At 32.4% G+C, this 15,919-nt stretch overlaps 1 protein-coding gene across 1 annotated transcript in view; it reads left to right on the top strand.

Moving 5' to 3' along the window:
- Positions 1-15,919, top strand: part of LOC111625042 (pseudouridylate synthase 7 homolog) — a 55,419-nt gene that overhangs the window by 1,982 nt on the left and 37,518 nt on the right. Inside the window, exons 2-6 of the mRNA XM_023368061.1 lie at positions 8,038-8,152; positions 8,219-8,321; positions 13,638-13,734; positions 13,864-13,953; positions 14,031-14,169. Coding sequence (XP_023223829.1) covers positions 8,038-8,152; positions 8,219-8,321; positions 13,638-13,734; positions 13,864-13,953; positions 14,031-14,169 — 544 coding nt within the window. The remainder of the gene's footprint in view (positions 1-8,037; positions 8,153-8,218; positions 8,322-13,637; positions 13,735-13,863; positions 13,954-14,030; positions 14,170-15,919) is intronic.

The raw sequence follows: 15,919 nt of genomic DNA, 5'->3' as shown, positions 1-15,919 counted from the left end.
AAGAAGCTAATCATTTACAAAAATCACAAATATAATGCTCCGTTTCAACATCAGCACAATCTTTATGTGCCCACATAGCGCACATTAGGCATTGCACCCACACCTCCCCATGACTATCATCTGCAAACAACCCATCACAAAACAGACAAGCAGTGTCATCCCCTCGTCAGGCAAGTCAAAAGGAGAGTCAACAGATGAGGAGATATCAATAGAGTCATCATCACTTCAATATTGGCACAAGAACAGTGTGCCCATTTATCACAACTGCTACATTTATTGTTATTTTTCAAATAAATAAACATAAAAGTTTGAACTTACTTGTAGACTATTTACTTTACCAGACGATACTGTCACTTCGCGCATGCTCAGTTTCGCTATTTTGTAAGCAGACGATATTTTTTTTTCATGAAAAAAATGTTTATTTCGATTGTTATCGTACATTTTATTTCTTGTTAAGATAGTATTTAAATTTTAAAAATGTTTTCATAAATAAAATAAAACGTAAAAACATTATTTTATGGTTTGAATTTGTTGGTAATACTGAACACCAGGGGAGTTGGGTACCATATTAAAAGCGCCAATGGGGTCCATATTTCACGCATCTCAACTTAATTCCTGTTGGCACCAAACTTTAAAAATGTGAAAATCACACAGATTAATATGTACCCCTAAGTCTCTGGAATGGAATACATGCACCAGTGAACCTACAACTACACGATTTATATTTTAAAAATAATTAAATTCACTGAGCATTCAAAACTTGCGAATTTTGAAAAAAACAAATTTGCTGATTAAATACGGACAACCATTTAACTGAAGTAAAACGGGTTTTCCCCTTGCTATGGATGTCTGCCTAGTTCAGTTCAGTCACATTCCGCTACAGTTCGCCTTTATTATCAGTTCAAAATGGGGTGGTTCCATAACACCCGCAGTGTTCCATAATACCACCACCTCTATATCCTACAGGAAATAATCAATGACAATATTTGCCTGGTTTCTATGACTGTTTTTTTGGTGACAAATTTTCAGTTGGATGTCCAACAGGTACATTTTTGGGAAAAGTCTTTGCAGAAGCTGTTGCAGTTTGGTGGAAGTTGGTGGTTACATGTTTTCAGCAGTCTGTGCATATTCTTGATTTTTGTGAATGATCCCAAAACTCCTCTAACAGTGCCAACTACAGGAGGGGAACAATACACTGCTTGCAAAGAGCCCCTTTCAACCACTTGGAATATACTAGCCACAGTACATATTGATCTAATGAAGCATGATTGAATTTTCATCGCAAATAGCTCTCATTAGTTTCAAAATCATAATTCCTTAGTGGAACCCAGGGATTTATTTTGTAACAATTCCTTCTTTGTCACTGATTGCTGGGTAGCTAGCACAACATAACGACCCATATCACTGTTGTGGTAGCCATTAGTGATGCGCCGGGTATCCATATCCATGGATATCTGAAGAGAAAAAAGAGATCCGTATTTGTATCCGTATCCATTACTTTTTAGTAGATCTTTAACGGATCTTTTATCTTAATGAATTTCATCACTTATATGAAATTTTAAAGATAGGTAGTAATAAAATACTAATAACTTCAATTCAAATCAGTTTTTATTTCTTAAAATCACATATATGCACATTCACGTTGCAAAAATTTTATCATGCAAAATTCATTTACTATCGTAAAATATTTCCATATTACACTACTAAACTTTTTAGTCGACATTGTTTTTATTTTAATTTAACTCAACACTCTCCAAAAATACAAATGTAATCTACGCTATTCCATGTCACACTAAACTATAAACAAAACATGTCCTGTTACTAACGCAAAGTGTCAACTATCGGTCCAAGGTCACATGCACTGGCACCGACTGAGTACGAAAGTTGAGATCCGTATCCGTGTCTGCAAATCTAAACACTAATGATCTGTATCTGTATCCGTATCCGTATCCGCGGATATACGTTTTTAACAATCTGGCACATCGCTAGTAGCCATTATTTGTTTCAATTTTGGGATTGCACAGGCTTGTTCAGATATTGATGGATAAGAATCGACAGAGGCAGCTATGTTCGTGGGTGCTGCTGGTCCTGGAAAATTTGATGGTTGTCCGATGTCACCTTTAGATGATCGTGGCACTCCATTTTCATCATGGTTATCATTGCTTTCACTGCTACTGTCCTGATCATTATTTTCTCTTTTGAGCAGTAGTCCTTAAAAAAAATGACACAAAATTCACTTCTAGTTTATTTAGGTATGGAAATCATGGAATAAAAATAGAGTTAAGGTAGGTTATCAGAAAGATTCATGAGAATGTAACTTACCTTAAAAATTTCCTGATATCCATTTGATCAGACATAAAAAACTGGCACACAAATTGGAAATATATACTGAAACAACCACTTCACACCTAAATGCTAATTCCAGCACATGAACAACAGAAAAATGATATAATCAATAAAAATAATAACCATTCAACTATCCAGCAAAATTCTTTAATAATTTAAAAACGTTTTCAAACACATTAAGCGTTCATCATCAGTTATTTCTCCATTCGAAATGTGAAATTCGAAAAATATTTTGTTAGAAAAATATATTGCTGGATAGTTGAATGGTTATTATTTTTATTGAATTTATTCTCCAGTAAGCAAGTATACTATTATGAAAAATGATATATAATGGTACCTGATATAGGGGAGGTGTAAGTTTTTAACAACAACACCTACGGCCTAACACTAGAATTAGATCAGGAAAGTCATACAGAAGTTAGATACTTGGATGTCAAGATTAGTATGGCGAATAAAAATACAACCACGTCTATTTACCGCAAACCCACATACATTCCCCTCTTCATACCTGCTAACTCAGCACACCCTTGGCCTTTTAAGGTAGCGGCATTCCGGGCCCTAGTCGCTAGGGCTTTCTTTCTCCCATTGCTTGGACACTTCCAATAGACACAATGAACTGAAATGCATCAAGTCTACAGCATCTGCACACGGGTACCACATCCTTAATAAACAAGCTTGCTGCCAACCAGCTATCTATGATAACTACCACTGACATGAGGCTTAATGATGCAGAGCGCAAGCGAGTGGTTATAGCTTACGAACTGTCACTCTAACAAATTTATAATAGAATTGCTAAGGATTTAAACTTGCACTTAACTTATAGGAGAAAACAGAACATTTTTCGAATCTTATCTAATGCAAAAGACAAGTCCGAGGACAAGAAAGCACCAGGAGTGTACCGCATTCCATTGCAAGACAATCGTTTCAATAGGCGTATAACATACATCAGGTCTGCGTACAGATCTCTAGAAGCTAGAATACGAGACCACAAGTATGATGTGTCCAAGGGGAAGTATAATACTGCACTAGCCCAGTATTCTACCGAACCCGGAGTTTCTCCTTGTTGGGATGAAGCTACACTTTTACTCAGGGCATTTGACCAACACAACTTACGTTTGTTGAAATTTATATAGTGGGCATGAAAGGAGGTTGCATTAACTCCAACTATATTCCAGTTCCACAATCGTGGAAGAAGTATTTACAAAGCCACAAAGCATAACTATGATTTTTTAGTATGAAGTTAGCTTTAGGTTATGTAAAGGAAACAATTTTTTCCTATCGCACATCGTTTATACATTAAAACATTGGGCTAATTTTTAACATAGAGTATGTTATTACCACCATATATATTATGTAATATATTAACACCATATAGTATATTATTATTGTATTTATTTATAACTTTATTTATAAAATATTTTAATTATATGTTGTAATACGTAACGATCTTTGTATTCAACATCATTTAAATGTTAAAAATTAGAACACNTTTTTATGTTATTAAAGAATTATGCTGGATACTTGAATGGTTTTTATTTTTATTGAATTTATTCTCCAGTAAGCAAATATACTATTATGAAAAATGATATATAATGGTACCTGATATAGGGGAGGTGTAAGTTTTTAACAACAACACCTACGGCCTAACACTAGAATTAGATCAGGAAAGTCATACAGAAGTTAGATACTTGGATGTCAAGATTAGTATGGCGAATAAAAATACAACCACGTCTATTTACCGCAAACCCACATACATTCCCCTCTTCATACCTGCTAACTCAGCACACCCTTGGCCTTTTAAGGTAGCGGCATTCCGGGCCCTAGTCGCTAGGGCTTTCTTTCTCCCATTGCTTGGACACTTCCAATAGACACAATGAACTGAAATGCATCAAGTCTACAGCATCTGCACACGGGTACCACATCCTTAATAAACAAGCTTGCTGCCAACCAGCTATCTATGATAACTACCACTGACATGAGGCTTAATGATGCAGAGCGCAAGCGAGTGGTTATAGCTTACGAACTGTCACTCTAACAAATTTATAATAGAATTGCTAAGGATTTAAACTTGCACTTAACTTATAGGAGAAAACAGAACATTTTTCGAATCTTATCTAATGCAAAAGACAAGTCCGAGGACAAGAAAGCACCAGGAGTGTACCGCATTCCATTGCAAGACAATCGTTTCAATAGGCGTATAACATACATCAGGTCTGCGTACAGATCTCTAGAAGCTAGAATACGAGACCACAAGTATGATGTGTCCAAGGGGAAGTATAATACTGCACTAGCCCAGTATTCTACCGAACCCGGAGTTTCTCCTTGTTGGGATGAAGCTACACTTTTACTCAGGGCATTTGACCAACACAACTTACGTTTGTTGAAATTTATATAGTGGGCATGAAAGGAGGTTGCATTAACTCCAACTATATTCCAGTTCCACAATCGTGGAAGAAGTATTTACAAAGCCACAAAGCATAACTATGATTTTTTAGTATGAAGTTAGCTTTAGGTTATGTAAAGGAAACAATTTTTTCCTATCGCACATCGTTTATACATTAAAACATTGGGCTAATTTTTAACATAGAGTATGTTATTACCACCATATATATTATGTAATATATTAACACCATATAGTATATTATTATTGTATTTATTTCTAACTTTATTTATAAAATATTTTAATTATATGTTGTAATACGTAACGATCTTTGTATTCAACATCATTTAAATGTTAAAAATTAGAACACAGCTATGTTCAAAAACTGTTAATAAGATAGAACTGTTTTTCTATTCTCTGCAATTTTTCCTGACGAGGGCCTCTGAAAGACAGCCAAAAACATTTGAACATTAAAATTTTTTTGTTGTTCATGTGCTGGAATTAGCATTTAGGTGTGAAGTGGTTGTTTTATCCATTTTATGCTGACAGTAAATTCATGTCACAACTACAGCAGGTTTGCAAGGTTTGTACTTATTATCTATCAAAACACAATATGATTAATATTAATTACTACCACTGTTGGCTCCGAAAGGAAAATACGAATTGGAATTATAATTCATTTACAGTACTACTAACTACTACACTACTAAACTTCTCATTCTTGTTGTGTGACTGTTTACTTATTAAGAAGTTACTACTCAATGCTATCTGTAGGGATTTAAGATGTAACTCTTGTATAATTAGCAATGCACTTGCATTGTCAGTTTTGCCCTTATGACTTAAAATCAAAGCTTCTTCAGACTTACATTAAGTAGAATTCTTCTACTATTAATTTGTGTGATTAAGAGATAAATTGTAATTATCTAGACCAGCGTTTCTCAAAGTGGGCGATAACGCCCCCTTGTGGGCGCTGGAGGCTTTCAGGGGGGCAGTAGAAGGCTCAAAGAGAATTGGGGGGCGTTAAGGAAATATAGAGGGGCGACGGCAGACAAATTTTATATATAAAAATTCGACTGAATATATATAAAATGTTGACATTTTATATATTTTTTATTTTTTATTGAAGGTCACAACTTGAATATTTCTAACACATTGACTTTTATTTTAGCTCAGCGTTTCTCAAAGTAAGCAATAACGCCCCCTTCTGGCGCGATGAATAGATCTATGATAGAGGCAGGGTATTGAACGGTGACCAAAGGCAAAATTGGGGCTGATAAGAGGAAACATTGCGTTTAATGGTTTCCAGATGATGAGAACAATGTACAGTAAGGGCACAAAGTGTGAGATTCATAGAAAAGTTTTCCTAAGAATATTTCCAATCCTTTTCTCACACAAGAGAAAATGGGTTAGGGGGTGTTGGGTATAACTTTATGGAACAAAGGGGGCGGTGGATCGAAAAAGTTTGAGAATCATTGATCTAGACCATGGGTCGCCAAACTTTTTTGATTGTTGACTCCCTACAAGTTTTCGAAATGTCACATCGACCCCCACCAAAAAGTTTGTAACAAGCAAAACAAAGTGCTTACTATTTTAATACATTTCTTATAATTTTGCATTTTTTTCATTTATTGTATATATGTTAATAATAATTTTTATAACTGACAATCAGTGAGACGGATAAGCTTGATCCTTAGCTCTCCCTTATCCTTAACTTAGGCTTGATAATTGACCCTCAATAATGTTATATCGACCACTTTGGCGACCCCTTGATAACCGACCCCTCAATAATGTTATATCGACCACTTTGGCGTCTAGACCATAGATGGCAAACCTGTTTGAGCCTGCATGCCATATAATATGCATTTTAGCTTTAAGGATTTTAATGCATGCCAAAATTTTAGATTTTGAATAATGATATTTAAAGAAATTAAACAAATATGCTTTAATTAGAATAAATGTAAAAAGGATGGTTGAAAAACATAGATGATAAATTGAAAATGTATGTTAAGTTACATGCCAAATTATTTCTCCTTAAATGTCACTTTGGGCACACATGCCGTTGTTTGCTACTGTGAGATCCGAAAGGCCCTGGGTCTAAGTTAATAATTTTATTAATATGTTTAAAATATTGACAAAATATTACTTCATTTGGTGTGAAAAAACTAGTGTTTTAGAGTGGGAAAAATAGATGACAGATGTCACTTCCTTTCCACAGAAGAGAACATCCGCTGTTTTTCCCATATCTGGTTAAAAATCTCACTCAGATGGGAAATGGTTACCCCTCATTCATTCCCCTTTCGTCCGTTCTCACGAAAGAGTTACTGGACGATGATTGGACGAAATTTTGAAATAAAAGGGAAGATTGGTCAGAATTCGAGGAGTTCTCCGACCGATCTGAACACGGGCAGACTCCACACAATTCTTCTCTGGATGACCAACGCCCTTTAAAGGAGTTCTTCGACAGATCCGAAGCATACAAACTCCACGCAGTTTTCCTCCTGATGGCCAACGCCCATAACGGAATCCGATAGACTAAGTCCCGAGTCTACAATTAGAAGAAGTGATATTTTATATTTTGTGCACGAATTGATCTCCCTTACGAAAGTAATGTGAACTCTATCTGCAAGGTGTCCTTTACCTACAGAAACAAGACGACGACATCTAAACAGGTCGTATGTTTAGAATAATTTTGCGAGCTCTCTCTCTCGAACGCGCATTAGCATAGATTCAGTCCTAGTCTATAGCTTGTCGTATAATCGTTGTATTTGGTTATTTGTATTTGTTTGTTTGAGATTTATTAAATTTACTCTTGTTTTATTTTATAAGAATGTCTCCTCAATTTATTTCGAATCAGATCGCCTACGCGTGTTTGTCCGCGCATCGATAAATTGATAAACTGGTGTTGGGAACCTGACGAACGTCTGAACTACGCGGTTCAGATTATCCTTGTTTACGCTCTCCTATGTAAACTTTTTACGATCGGATCTTACGATTCGAAACTCGGGGAACTATTCTCACGGAATAGGCCAATTAAGTGGTACTAACGAATTAGTGTACCCCTGGCTAATCTCACACTACCCCTGGTCTAGACTCTGTAATGATTTATGAATTCAAGTCTAGTCTAGTAAATTTTTAGCATAATGTTTAGTGAATTGATACTGATTTCTATAAAAATACCTGTATATTTTTGAAGTTCATAAATATAAATAAATTTCGAGGTTCTACTGTATTATATTATTTGTGAAAATGTTACATTAATTATAAGTATATTGTAGAATTATAAGAATTTAAAGTATATTGAAATTTTATAGATGGAAGATCAAGTGGAATCAGATTCAAAATGTCAAGTATCAATTTCTAAAGAGAAGATTCATAAACTTGATGACGAGCATGACTTACCGTGTAAAAAGGCCAAATTTGAAGAGAGTAAGAATGAAAATTTGTCACATTCTGAAATGGAAAATATTGAATGTAATGATGATCATTCTGTAGCTGAAAATCGGACTATTAACAGTCCTTTTCAAACTGAGAAAAACTGTGGAATAACTGAATATTTATCAAATGAGAATGGATTTTATGGAATTTTGAAACACAGGTAAATTATTTTTATTAATATTCTTAGTAAATCCAATGAACCACAAAAACAAATGCTTATGTAGATCTGCTTAAATTTTAACAAATATGCAAATGTTTTTAGCTAATTGTGGTCCACCAGTGCCCAAGTGGTCTTTGTTCCCTGAACACTGGGAGTTTGGTCATGGGTTCGCGTCTTGCTTGGATGGGTTGACCATGTGGAATTTTCTGGGTTTTCTCCACATCTGTAATGCCTAAATAGGGGCCAGAATTTCTCCACATCTGTAATGCCTAAATAGTGGTTCTTAACCTTTTAGTGATGTGGGATCATTTATCAAAATTTTTGTTTTGCCATGGACCACAAGCTGTTTGGCAGTAATATAGGTTCTTATAAGATTGTTCTATAAATTGAACGTGTATAAAATTGGAACGCTAGAAAACGTTTGTCAGGATATTTTAACATATACGCACAGAGCACCGGTCACAGGTTCCGTAGTGTGACATCATGTATAAAATTATTCGGAACCAAGAGTATTATATTATTTGTGAAAATGTTACATTAATTATATTACTTTAGTGCAATTTTTGTGACTGCATACTGTTTACCAACTGCTGAATTCTTGGTTCAGTGCTACTCAAAACCAAACGCATGTCGACACTGGCATCCAACCAATTTCGATGTTTATTTTTAATTATCAAAAGCACTGAGAATCCTTGCTCGCATAAATATGGGGTTGAAAATAAAGTTAGGTACCATAAAGCTATTTCTCAAATTTTAGGGAAAGCAATAGCTTTTTGGCTCGAAAAATCTTCAAGATTAATTCCTGTCTCGAATGTATCCTTGCAGTTACTGTCATGTTGCATTTCAATTAACTCTTCTTGTATTTCATCCAGCACCTCAGAAATGTTGACTATGAAAGGATTGCAGATCAGTTTCTGAATACCTTTGTCCTTGCAGTTCAAAAAATAGCGATTGAATTCATTTTTCAATTTTTGCAAATGGAATGTAATGTTCTTTTGTATTTGTCCTTTAATCTCAGCAGACTGTCCGTCAATAATTGGGTTCAATGAATCAAATGCAGAAAAATTCTGTCTTTTGACTTTGTTGATCCATAGGTCAATTTTAGCAATAAATGCACTGATTTTATCTTCAAATGCAAATATCAGGTCAGTCCATAAGTTCCTGCATATTTTATGACCTTGAGAAAAATCTTGTTTTGCTGTTAAAAATGCCAGTCTAATGTGATACTTTTTACACTGAAGTGTTAAATTGGATCTCATTCATATAATACTGTTCAGAATTGGGAACATTTCAGTTGTTTATTTTCATTAAAATGGAAGTAACAGATGAATATAAGAGACATGTTTTATACTTTTTATTTTTAAGTGATGAGAATGCTACAAATGCAGCCAAAAAATTAAATACTGTTCATAATCAAACTGTAATTAGTGTAAGGACTGCGCAGAAGTGGTTTGAAAGATTTAGAAATAATGATTTTAGTGTGGAGGATAAGGCTCGTACTGGAAGACCTGTTGACTTTGATGATGATGCTCTCTCTGCACTAGTTGAAGCAGAACCATCTTTAACAGTTGATGAAATTGCGGAACGTTTAAATTCATCCCATGGAACTGTTCATAGACATCTACAACAAATCGGAAAAGTTTCAAAGCTAGGAAAATGGATACCACATGAACTGTCAATAGCTAACTGACAACAACGTCAACTGCTCAACTCAAAAGCTTCAACTGGGAAATTTTACCTCATCCACCATATTTGCCAGATATTGCTCCCAGTGATTATCATCTTTTTCGGAGTTTGCAGAATTTTTTAAAAGGAAAAACTTTTGAGGATGAGAACAATGTAAAAAAGGCTATTTCTGAATATTTTGATTCAAAACCGAAATCATTTTACAAAGACAGGATTAAAAAGCTACCATCAAGATGGCAAGAAATTGTACAAAATAATGGTGAATACATTATAGATTGAAATAAAATTTAGTTAAAAAGTTTTGTTGCTTTTTTTTGTAGATAAAAATGCGTACAAACTTATGGACTGACCTGATATATTGCTAGTGCCTTCCAATTTCATATTTCCTGACTCTTGCAGTTGAAGGTTCAATTTATTTAGTTGTGCAAAAAAATCTACTAAATAAGCAAAATATATTTGAAATTTGAACTGACAGAACTCAGACAGCAACTCTTTGTTTTCCTTATTAGTTAATAATAATTTTACTTCTTCTCAGTTCTTACAATCTCAACAGCATATTTCCTTTGGAAAGCCATCGCACTTTCGTGTGAAAAGAGCAGCGTTTCGTGTTCAGAGTTCATATCACTGCATAATTTTTTGAAGAGATGAGTATTAAGTGCACTCCTTTTAATAAAGTTGACTACTTTTATAGCTGTTTTCATCGTAATAGCAAAGTATTCCGGGAGCGTTTTAGCAGCCAATGCTTGACGATGAGCATTTTAGCTGACAATACTTGAATTGTCATCATTTATTTAATAATTTTAGGATGACTTCACAGACCACTTCAGGTGCTTTCAGGGACCACCAGTGGTCCACGGACTACCACCGGTTAAGAACCACTGCCTTAAAAAGACCTCCTGGAAGGCATCCCCCTAGGCAGATCGCCCAAGTGTTGTATTGCCATAACTAAACAAACAAACAAATATTTTAGCTAATTGATCATATTTAAGTATTAACCTTTTGATGAATGGGTTTACTTGGTAGTTCTCATTCCTTCCAGAGTGAGGAACTTTTAAAAAATGTAACATTTACAAAAAAAAAGTTTACAAAAAAATTGGAATGTATCATCACCAGGGGAAAGTTTTCAAAATCTGCATTTTCCAGTGCTTGTTCTACTAGATAAAAGCAGAAACACCCCATAGGATGGATGGAAAGCAAGACGTCTATATATCACCAGTTCCTTTTTAGAAAATTTTTTATAATTTTAATTGGATATATTGTGTTTTTTAAAGGACTTTTTTTAAATTCTGGCGGCATGTATCCTATAAAGGAAGGTCTGTCGCCATGAATGTGTGGTCTAGAACACAAGAAATAAATGGTGGTCCCTTTTGGGCAAACTTTGTCTTTAATTTTATTAATGATAATCCCCATTGGATGAAAAAATTTACAAAAAAAAAGTTAATATCTTGTCTTCTAATTCATATGCTTTTATAAACTAGGCAATATTTTCTTCCAATTTGATTATCTTGAATAACTCCAACAATTCAGGAGGAGATAGCAAATGTGAACAACTACTAGGTGCCATGTTTATCTTTATACTAGAAAATTCTATATTAAATCTTGCAAAACTTCAAAAACCATGTGGAAAAAATTTTATAGACCTGTGAATAGATGTTGCTAACAGTAACATTTCATCGTAGAAAAGGGCTGGCAGAATTACAATTTAATAAAAAGTAAATACATCACAATTGGATAAGAGTCCAATTTTGCTTGCCATGTCCAATCACCAGGAACAACTATTTCCATTGCAAGAAAGGTTGTCTTTGCAATGGAAATAGTTGTTCCTGGTGATTGGACATGGCAAGCAAAATTGGACTCGTATCCATTTGTGATGTATTTTACTTTTTATTAAATTGTAACATTTCATGTTTTCCAATAAATATGAATTTATTACGAGATAAACTTTAAGAAGAACGCATATATATATATATATGCTTACTCTGTAGAGTCCACTTCATGTATCAGGTATATTTACAGTAATACTAATCAAAGGGCTAAAAAAAAAGTGATTCAACTGAATAGTGTTGCTGTAGATACTGAGATATAACATATATAAATGTATTGAAGATAACAAAATTAAATATTAAATATGCCTCATGTTATAAAAACATTATAATTATAAAATTAAATAAAATATAAAATTATATGATAAACTCTTTGCAAAGTGAGTCATTTCCCTGTATTTTATTAGTGATGTTGCATACTTCATCATACACTTTGTTTATTGTAATCATTAATTAATATTGTTATCAGCTAGTTATCAGTACACATGAAGCAATTACAATAAGTGGACCCTACTGTATTTTATAGTTTGTTTTTTATGAATCAGTAGCTTTTGTTCTGGTAATAGTTTCTCTTGCATAGAATAGCTCTAATAGCTTGGAAAGTTAAATTACATTCAATAAATCATAATTGCAAAAAGTACTAAAGAATTCTAAAAATAAATATAATGCACCAATTTTATGATGATTTGCAGTTATTTTGGAATGTAACACAAACATTTTCAGTCTGAAATAACTGCAAAGCATAAGGTTATGCTTTGCATTGTATTTATAATTAATGTTTTGTTTAGTGGGTTGTCTTTATTGAATTTTAAAAAGAAATGTTCATAAATTTCACTAATTTGTATAAAAGTTAAAGAAATGTATAATATAAATTGTACAAATTTCAAACATTTACTATGTCATAGTTATATATCATGAATGCATTTTTTAAAATTTAGGACAGTGTTGGCAAACCTTTTCCCAATTGTTGGTCAAAATTGAATTTCAAATTTAGTAATTCCCAACTGCAGGTCTACTATTTAATTTGGGCAATTTAAAAAAATAATTAAAAATGCTTGCAAGTTTTGTTTTATTTAACTTTTTAATCTATATCAGAAAAGTAACAATAAATTTATATAAGTGAAAAGAAAATAATAATAGTGATTAAAATAGAAACAAATATTTCATTGTTTATTTCATAATGATATTTCTATTTGAGATTCAGAATTATTGGTTTTTATAACTTTTCATTATAGTTTTAGGACCCTGCTTTCATGCTATATATGCAAAGTTTTGAAATTTATCAAATACTTTTTTTAATAATTTATAAAAACCTAATAATTGCTAAAAATTTAATGCAGTTGCTTTCTGTGACAAATGTGACAATTTCAGTCACCCCATGGATTATTGGTTTACCATTGCTGACTTAGGATATCATGAATCAGGATGGTAATAATGGCTAGGAAGCACTTTTCTGTTATTACTATGATTTTACAATTTTCTCTAGTTAGTGACTATTGATTAAATCTAAATTTCTTTAAAATTCTGATATACATACATAATCTAATTTCTTGGTGAAAAGTTTCCAGTTAGAGCATAGCTTGTAAGTTCTTAAATTCACATTAATAAAGTATGTTTTCTTATCAATAACTAATAATTTATTAATATTCATTAAAGAAATTTATAAAAACAAAGTATTTAAAAATATATTTTTAATGTGAAAGCATATTTTAATTTACAAATAAAAATGATCTAATAATAAATAAATTTCAAACAAAATAAGGAATTTATTTGATAGTTTCTGAATTGCCAGTTAATTGATTTTCAGATATTCTGATTTTGTCGTTAATGAAATCCAGAAAGATGGAACGGTCATTCACTTAACAGATTTTTCAGCACCCAAAGAAGATGCCAATATCATCAGCGTAAGCAAGTTCGGGTAACTGTAATTAATACTTTATTAGAATTACAAGTAATGGAATAAAATAGTAAAGCTTACATACTTGGATTATACATTTTCTTCGAATTTTAAAGTATTTTCTATTGGTTTATAGCTAACAGAGCAAGTTGGTTTAGAATTAAGTGAAAAAATTCAACATCTTTGTAGTCAAGATGCTGACAAAAGTGATCCAGTTCTGATAGACGTAAGGAATTTTAAACAAAATTAGGAATAAATGTTTCTAGAAAATGCTTGAAAGGTGTAAAAATCAAATTTTTACAGGTTACAGAGATGGATAAAGATAAAAGGAGAAAAATACATACTGCAATAAGACAGAATTGTACTGGATTAGAAAGTAATACTGAAGATCAAAATGATAAGAAATTTATTGCTGTAACTAAAGCTAACGCAAAACAGAAAGGTACACTAAATATTGATTTCTCTGATTTAAAATATTTTTACATCAATAATATCCATAATTTACTCTACAAAATGTATTGTAGAATAAATTATGGATGTATTGTATTTAATTTGTATTTCAACTTTAATCTGCCACATTAAGAATTAAATTATTATATAAGAGCAGGGCTACTGAGAGGTGATATCAGTTATAAATTGTGTGTACAAGAGAGTCCAGAATACTTACAAAAAAAATAATAAATTATTACAAACTTCAGAAATTTCATTAAAGTTTTATAATTTTGAGAAGTTTCAAGTAAACTTGATTTTTATTACATAAATATCAGAAATTAATTCCAAGATGTTTAGTAGAGAAATGGACTTAGGAGTTGCAAATTTATCAGCTTTTTTATAACCAGTAAAAGAGTAAATTTTTAAAACATTAATAATTTTAAATTTTGACTCCAAATGCAAAAGTTAGAATACTAATAATTGTTAGTTGATGGCTCATCAGTGAGTCAGCAACTAAACAATCACTATTGCTCTATGATCAATTGAATTTTCTTTTTTTCTATTTTGGAAAGCAAAAGTTTAATTTCCTGAAAAAACAGCATGCTGTAGTTTTTTAGTTATCATGATTAAAAAGTGGCCAGTGCAAGCACTCACTTTCAATTAAATGTATTCCATTTTCTCAACTAAAATGTTACTTTACTAAAATTGCTGCTGCATTTTAGGTGTTACAGGTTAAGAAAAAAAAAAATTGCCAGTCTGTCCAGCATAATGCTGTAATATGATAATTTAAAAATTGAGAAGAAGTATAAAGTAGTAAATTTAAAAGATAAATGATTTAAACTACTTTTACAGTTTAAATAAAAATATTTTATACTTTTTCCTTTAATATATAAAATTTAGTGTACACGAAAGCATATACAAATATTTGACTTCATAAAATCATTATACAGTTTAACCCGCTTATCCATGGGACCAGCAATTTTCTGACATTATAACTGAGTGTTGATATCTGCGGGGTCATAATTTCAGTCCCATTAAAGTATCAAGTATGTTTAAGAATCTATTATAAAATCCATCTAATTTAATATCGTATGTATAAAAGTGCAAACTAAATGTTTAAATCAACTTTATTATGTCTAAATTTACAATGATATAATTAAAAATTTCAAAAGTTACCTTTTATAAGAAATTTTTATTTGTCTCAAGTTTCGATAATGGCAGCACTTCCGGTTTTGAGAATAATGCCAAATCAAAAGGCAACTAAAGGTTAAATTAATGTATACCAATTAAAAAGAAACAATAAAAATATTCACTTAAAAAAAGTTAATGCTTTCCTTTTTAATTAAGCTAGCCATTTTACCTGATTTGATGCTAAACTACAACACAAGTATAAGAGCTATGCAGACTAACTCACTGTCACATCGTTTAAAGGGGTGGCAAATCTCACCCCACTGATGTCAGGTGGTGAGAGTACCACCCACAGTCATTCTAGGAAGTGGACTCTGATCCTAGGGACTGAACACTTAGTACTTTCTTTGTTAAATAAAATTTGTAACCTAATTTTGTAAATTTGAGAGTGCTTCAAATATGATGTTAAAACAGGGTTTTATGTTGTTACAAGTGGGTTTTTTAACATTAGTATAGTAAAATTGTGGAACCGATAAAAATTTGACGTTATATTAGGGTTGTCGTTACATCCGATGACGTTATAATTGGGTTAAACTGTATATGTGTCTATGTATTTTCTTTTACCAAATTAC

The sequence above is a fragment of the Centruroides sculpturatus genome, unplaced genomic scaffold (assembly GCF_000671375.1).
Source record: "Centruroides sculpturatus isolate CEXI.00-Female unplaced genomic scaffold, Cexi_2.0 scaffold77, whole genome shotgun sequence".
NCBI classification, from domain to species: domain Eukaryota; kingdom Metazoa; phylum Arthropoda; class Arachnida; order Scorpiones; family Buthidae; genus Centruroides; species Centruroides sculpturatus.
Note: the sequence above shows the minus strand (reverse complement) of the source record. Positions and strands in the feature narration are given on the sequence as shown.